At 64.1% G+C, this 7181-nt stretch overlaps 1 protein-coding gene across 1 annotated transcript; it reads left to right on the top strand.

Moving 5' to 3' along the window:
- Window positions 1-3142: 3142 nt before the first annotated feature.
- NKX1-1 (NK1 homeobox 1) lies at window positions 3143-6903 on the top strand. The gene is made up of 2 exons (XM_032491198.1): window positions 3143-3787; window positions 5945-6903. Exons 1-2 carry the CDS (start codon window positions 3319-3321, stop codon window positions 6826-6828), a joined length of 1353 nt encoding a protein of 450 aa, XP_032347089.1. The 5' UTR covers window positions 3143-3318; the 3' UTR covers window positions 6829-6903.
- Window positions 6904-7181: the final 278 nt, after the last annotated feature.

Genomic DNA, 7181 nt, shown 5'->3' with positions numbered 1-7181 from the left:
CACTCCTCCCCAGCCCGCCAGTGAACCCACCTGGTCCTGACTGATGTGCAGTGGGTGGGGGCTTAGCAATGAAGGGGTGTTTCCCTTCCAGTGGGTAGGTGGAGGCATCCCGGTCTCAAGCACTGATTTCACCTGTCATTGCCCACTTGGGGCCCTGCAAGGGAAACTGGTGACTTGGAGATAACCCGATATGGCAGATGGGCAGAGATTGCACAAATGAGGGTCTAATTGACAATCAATTGTGATTAGGAGTGAAGGACATCTTTATAGCCCCAGACACTCTGGGTTGAAGTTGGGGAGAGGGGAGGTTGTTTCCAGGTATCTGGGAGAGGAGGAGGGGTGTGTGCATCTCTGTGACTTGGGTTGTTCCTTAGAGGTGGGGGAGAGGTCGTGCAGGAGAGGATGAGATGATCTCCCTCATCCTTGTTCACACACAGCACCCCCTCCACACGGGAAAGTGACCCGACGGTCCCCTGTGTAGCTCTGAAGGTCCCTCTCACACCCCACTGCCCCATCTCTCCTCCCTGGGGCCAGACTGCAGGCTTGGCAGTTCACACCCGGCCTCCTGCAGCTCCCATTAGAATGCTTCGGGATGGGGTGAAGGCGGAGGGAAGGACCAAGGAAGGGAATCAGCACCTCCAGACTCCAGGACAGTCCCAATGCTTTCATGCAAGAAGCACACAGCCTGGGGGCAGCCCACACCTCTCAGCAGGGAGAGAGAGCACTTTGCCGTGCTGAGTGCGAGTGTGTGCTTGGGAGAGGAACACCGTGTGGTTGTATATTATGGTATATTATTCCATTATGCTTATTACATATCATATTCAATATACTGTATTCTATTTGCTATGCTTCAGTGAGAATCAGTATACATTATACTACATCTACATTATATAAAACGTCATTTTATGTGTGTTTGTGTTCATGATGAATGCGAGTTGTACCAAGAGAACTCACATTTCTCTTCCTCACATGTGTGTTAATGGACGTGAGAGAAGACCTTGACCCCCTGCCCACTCAGCAGGGTGTGGGGGTTTTGACCGCTGTGTTTGTGCCTCACCTGGTGACATGCGGTAGGGGTGAGTATGCACTTGAGGGGCTTGTGATACGATGTCACACTGAGACTTGGCCACCTAGAGCCGGGTCAGAACCCAGCCCTTGTGACTGGCCCCCTTAGGGCACCACCCAACAGCTGTGCCCTGATCCCCCACCAAGGCACCAGCTCAGGGGACAGGGGACCTGTGTGCCCCTCCTCACGAAAAGAGTTGGACGAGTTGCCAGCACCAGCGCAGAGTTGGCAGGGCAGAGAGTGAGGCTGACTGCAGGGATGTGAGTGTACTTGTGGGTCACGAGCTCCAGCCAGTGCGCCTGGGTGCTCATGAATGGATTTGCACTTGTGTTTGGTGCATGCTGGTGTGTGTGTGTGAGTGCGTGTGAATGGGTTTGCACATCTATATTGAAACTTTGCGGGGGGAGGGGTAGAGAGAGCCTAGGAGTCCCGCCAGGAAGGTAGGGGTGGGAAGGAGATAATTACCTCTCTGTGATGAGAGATTATCCACCCTCCTTCCCCCAGAGGTGATTTATAATTTAAAGATAAAGAATAATCAAGTCCTGGCAAGGAAGGACACAGTGTTGTGGGTCTGATTAGAATCTCGGGACCGACCAGCACGTGGGGGAAGGGACGGTCTGGGGGAGGGGAGGTCTTGCCTCCCCCACCCGCTCTCATCCCAACCCCCGCCCCCGCCTCCCTGAGGCTCAGCATGTCCGAGCTGGGCCCAAATTACAGCCAATCGGTCCCCCATTATTTCTCCCAACTTTTAATTTCTGCTTCCAAAGGATCATTGCCCGCGGTAATTGCAAAGGACCCGTCCTTGTGCTCAGAGCAGGCTCCGGGGACCGCAGTGTGAGGCGGCGCACACCGCTCGTGCGCACGCCCGCGCGCACACACACCCGCCACACACAGCCTCTCACCCTGAAGACACTCGCACGCGCGCTCCCACCGCCGGCTCCCACCTGGGTCCCAGCAGCGGCCGGTGTGCTCGGTGGCGTGTGCAGGGAGGAAGGAGCAGCGGTGGTCCCGCCCTCCGACGCCGGACGCCAGACGCCGGCTGCTCTCTCCGAGGGCCGAGGGCCTCAGGGCCCTTCAGAGAAAACCTCGCCACTGTAGACAAACGTGCGCAAATAGAGACCCGGCCCGAAGGACTTATTTCTCCGGGCATGGGAAGGGGAGTTTGCCTTCATGTTTCCCCTTACTTGAAAGGAATCGAGTTTTGTGAAGGCCTCCTGTCGTTTGTACGATTTTTCGGTCCACATTTTGGGGCACGGAGACCGGAGGGCCGGTCGGCCTTCTCCATTTTCGATTCCACTTTTAATTAGCCAACCTAGGGGCCGCCGGTCCCGCCCCCAGCGAGGACAGGAGGCCAGACCCTAATTTGACGACGCAAAGAGGACGGGGGCGGGAGGAGATGGAGGGCCAGAGACCCTGAGCAAGGGAGACCCCGAGACGCGAGGGGAGACCCTGAGCGGAGTGTCGGAGAGAGGCAGGGCCGAGATCCACGAAACGCCTGGGAAGGGGCTGAAGACGCGGCGAAGATGCCGAGAGTCAGCCCGCGAGGACCCACCCCTCGCCCCGGCCGCCGAGGGGCGCTGGAGCCTCGGGAGCCGGCTGAGCGTCAGGGCCCCGCGCGCCGGGAGCCGGAGGAGAGGCCGGCCGGGCGCCGGGATGCCCCCGCCAACTCCTAACGCGCGCCCCGGAGCCTCCGCGGCCCCTCCGCAGATTGATCCCTCAATTATTTAAAAGCTGGGGCTGTCTCCTCCCCCTCCACCCAGGAGGCGGGAGCTCCGTTTCCGGACGAGCGGAGGCGCAGCGAAAACGCCGCTAACCGCGACAGCCTCTCTGCGGACCGCACTCCGGACCGCACTCCGGCTCCGGGCTGTGCGTCTGTCGGTCGGACCCGGGCCTCCATCCGTGTGTCCCGCGAGGGGCCCGCCTCCTCCGCCCGGGACCGTTCGCAGCCAATTAGGCGCGCGCGCTAACGAGGGCGGCGGAGCCCCGCGGCCGCCTGCGGGCGCACGTGTGTGCAGCGAGTGGGCGCGTGGGCGCCGCCGGCGGGGCCGCCATAAATGAGCGGGCCGGGCGCGGCGGGCTCCTGAGGCGGCGGTGGAGGCAGCGCCAGGCAGCACCGGCCGAGCAGGGGGCCGCACCGAGAGCCAGCCGGGCCGCGGCCGCCTGCGCTAGACCGTGCGGCGGCGTCCGGGCCGCGGGGGATGGGAGCCCAGTAGCCAGAGGGGCCCGAGCGGCTGGAGCGGCGGGAGGCCGGCATGAGCGCAAGCGGCCCGGTCGCTCCCGCGGACGGCCCCGCGCTGCCACTGCCGCCGCCCGGGCCCGGCCCGGGGCCCGCACCACCCGCTCCTGCCGCCGCCGCCCGGGACGCCATGGACGGGCGCGCCGAGCTGCCCGCCTTCCCCCGGGCCGGAGCCCCGCCGCTTGCCGCCAGCGACACAGTGCCCGCGGCACCAGAGGGGGCTGGGGCGGCCCGGCCTGCCCCGCCACCGCGCCCCACCTCCTTCTCGGTGCTGGACATCCTGGACCCCAATAAGTTCAATAGCAGAAGACGCCGCTGTGTGCTGCTGGGCCCCGTTGCGCCCTCGGCGTGTGCCCCATGCGCCCCGGCCCCGTGCGCCCCGGCCACCGCCGCCCCGGGACGCGCGCCGCACTCAGAGGAGCTGGAGCGCCGCGCCCTCGCCGCCGCCGGAGGAGCTGGACCCGGCACCGGAGCTGAGTCGCCGCGTGAGTAGGACACGGCCGGCGCCGGGTCCCTGGGGCAGGCCGCGTCTACGCGTTGACGCTCCCGGGGCCCCTCGGCGAACCTGGCCGGCCGGGTGCCAAGGCTCGGTGGAAAGTTCGCAGCGCGCGGGGCTCGCACCGGCCCGCCCGCGGCCTCCGTTCGACCCGGACTCCGGGACCCGCACCGCCCGGTGCCTCCCGGAATGGCTCCCTCGGGCCGGGCCCAAGGCTGTGTGTGCTGCAAGGCTGGCCCGGGTTTGGCGACGCGCGTCTCCGGCACTGGGGACTAGTAGGTGGCGGAGGAGGGGGGATCGTGCGGAGCTGCTGGCCGAGGACCTCCCCACTCCCGCCGCAGCCTCCCGAGGCCTGCCTCCCTCCTTTCCTTTTTTTTTCCTTTCTTTTTTCTCTCTTTTCTTTCTTTTTTTCCTTTCTTTTTTTTTTTTTTTTTTTGACAAATCAGACTAATTGTGACAAAACGCTGGTTATCTCTGGAAAAACAATTAAATCCCTTCGATTACAGTTAAGGGGAAATGTGCTTAGCGGCGGAAAGCGGCCGGTAATGGGGCGGCCCGCGCCCCCGGCCGGGTCGATATCCCATTACGGCTGCATGCATATCTCTTTCAAGCACCTTGCAAACTCCCCCCGAACATCTAAATTATAGGGTCAAAATTCGGATAATTACTCGATTAAAACCTATTACACTTATTAGGGGCCGCTATTGATCGAGGATTGCATTCGACCAGCTCCTGATTGCTTTTGGTGCCCCCTCCCCCGGCCCTTCCTCCCTCTAACTTCCTGGGCCCTCTGCCTAGCAGGGACAGGTATGCAGGGCCGGCAGGGCTGGGGCCGCTGTTCTCGGGCAAGGGGCCTTGGGGCACCCGCCCTGGGCTTCCCCGGGGTGAGGCCGAAATCAGGGAGGAACAAACCCCCGGGGCTGGGGGGAACCCTTTGGGCTTTTGGCCTGGCCAGGGTTCTGGGAGTTTCTATCCCGAGCTTCCACTCAAGTGGGGAACTCATCTCTGGCAGAAGGCCCAGTTTATTGGTGGTTCTGGGAGGGAGCTGGGTCAGGTCCCCTCCCTCCTCTTGGTGGCAAGGCGCTCTCAGGGTCACCTGGGAAATGGTCCCCACTCCTGCTAAGGGCTGTGGGTGGGGGCCAGGACACTTGCCCTGCTGGCCTCCGTACGGTGTCTGTGTTCGCCCTGGAGGAACCTTCCAGGACTAAATTTGGCCTTTATTCCTCAGTTCTCAACTTGACAGCAGCCTTAGTGTCCGACTGGGTGGCTCTGTGTAGGGCACCTGCCCTGGCTTCTCTCATGGTTCTGTGACCACCTGTGGGAACAGGGGCTGCACAGAGGCACCCCCAGGCCCTGACCAAATTTCTAAGATTCAAATTGCAGCCGCCGCAGGGTCCTCTGCTCGGAGGATCTGGAGCTGCTGCTCAGACAGCTGGTGGGGACTCCCATCTTGGCTGGTCTCAGCACTGCTCTGGACCCCCACCGACAAGGCCAAGTCAGGACCTCCTAGTCAGGACCAGCCCAGACTCACTGGGGCTTCAGTGGAAAGGCCGAGGGCGGCCAAGTTATGGGGCCCCAAGGCTTGAGGAAGGGATGGGGGGCCAGGGCTGCGAATTTGGTCCTCAGAAGTCGCCTCCTTGCCTTCAGCTCTGACCCCACTCCCAGGTCTCTTGCCGCCTCTTAAATGCCCAGTAATTGGCTGGCCCCATGCCTTGCCGTAATTGGAGGGTAATACATGCCGAAATAAATTAAATGGCCGTTAACTAGTTTGTACATTACACAAAGTGAGTTTAATTAAGTTTGTATCTGCCCCGCAGATCGATGGGATCTCTCCTTCCTTGTACACCGGCAGCCCTGCCCCGCTCTGCTCGGGCAAAGGCGCGCGGCTCCGGAGATGGCGGGCCCGAGAGCCTCTGGAGAGAAGGAATGAGCAAGGGGCCGAGAGAGAAGCGCGGGCGGGCGGGTGAGAAGGAAAGGAGAGAAGAGAGCAGGGAAAAGAAAGCTAGGGGAAAAGGGCTGCGGCAAATGAACGAAGAGAAACAACGGACACAGGAATGGGACTCGTTACGGGAAGCAAGCCGGCCGGAGGGGCGGAGCGAGCGGAAGGGAGGGCGCCGGGTCCTAACTGTCCCGTCCCCGCCCGCAGACGCCGGCGACCCCTGCAAGGCGGACGAGGCCGAGGCCAACGGCTACAGCAGCGGCGGCGGTGGCCGCAGCCCGAGCGCAGACAGCGGGGACGAGGCGCCCGACGACGACGAGGACGAAGACGAGGCGCCCGAGGCGGGGGCGGTGCGCAGCACGGAGGCGCGGGGAGGCGGCAGCAGCCTCGGGGCCCGCGGGTCGGGCTGCCAGGGCGAGGCTGAGACGCCCCTCGGCGCCGTCGACGAAACCACGGCCCCCGGCCCTCGCGGGAACTCGCCCGGAGCCCCGGGTCCGCCGGGGACCTCGGCGGCGGCGGCAGCGGCGCCTGGGGGCGCGGGGACCACCCCGCAGGGTGCGGCGGCGGCGGCGGCGGCGGCGGCCAAGCCCAAGCGGAAGCGCACGGGCTCCGACTCCAAGTCCGGGAAGCCGCGGCGCGCTCGCACCGCCTTCACCTACGAGCAGCTCGTGGCGCTGGAGAACAAGTTCAAGGCGACGCGCTACCTGTCGGTGTGCGAGCGCCTCAACCTGGCGCTGTCTTTGAGTCTAACCGAGACGCAGGTGAAGATTTGGTTCCAGAACCGCCGCACCAAGTGGAAGAAGCAGAACCCGGGCGCCGACACTAGCGCGCCGACCGGCGGCGGCGGGGGACCGGGGCCGGGCTCGGGGCCCGGCGCGGGGTTGCCCGGCGGCCTCAGCCCGCTCAGCCCGTCGCCGCCCATGGGCGCACCGCTCGCCATGCACGGCCCGGCCGGGTACCCAGCGCACGGCCCTGGCGGCCTGGTGTGCGCCGCGCAGCTGCCCTTCCTGTCGAGCCCGGCGGTGCTCTCGCCCTTCGTGCTGGGCTCGCAGACCTACGGCGCGCCGGCCTTCTACGCGCCGCACCTCTAAGTGTGGCTGGGGACCGGGCGGGGCAGCTCCGTGCAGCTCTCGCGCCCCGGAGACCGCGGCCCGAGGACTCGAGGGTGCCCGCAGGCCGGCTCTTTTGTAAGGCTGCGGTCGCTGACTCTGTACATAGCCGGTTGCTACAGGAGAGTTTTAAATTTATAAACGACTGTACGCGGGCCTCTCAGAAGCACTTTGCTGAACTCAATCAATAAAGCGCAGGAGGCCGTGCCCGCCCCCCTCAGGCTCCCTCTCCGCCCTGGCGGGGTCCTCCTCACTGCCCTTTCCTGGGGACATCAGCGTGGCCCAGGCGCCCCGCGATGCTTGACCTAGCACGAGGCTTGGACCCCAGTTTCCCC

The sequence above is a fragment of the Camelus ferus genome, chromosome 2 (genome assembly GCF_009834535.1).
Source record: "Camelus ferus isolate YT-003-E chromosome 2, BCGSAC_Cfer_1.0, whole genome shotgun sequence".
Taxonomy (NCBI): Eukaryota; Metazoa; Chordata; class Mammalia; order Artiodactyla; family Camelidae; genus Camelus; species Camelus ferus.
Note: the sequence above shows the minus strand (reverse complement) of the source record. Positions and strands in the feature narration are given on the sequence as shown.

Excerpts from the sequence above, each read along its gene's own strand:
- NKX1-1 (XM_032491198.1), top strand. The coding sequence starts at position 3,319 with ATGAGCGCAAGCGGCCCGGTCGCTCCCGCGGACGGCCCCGCGCTGCCA. Across the intron at positions 3,788-5,944 it reads CACCGGAGCTGAGTCGCCGC|ACGCCGGCGACCCCTGCAAG; the intron begins GTGAGTAGGACA and ends CCCCGCCCGCAG.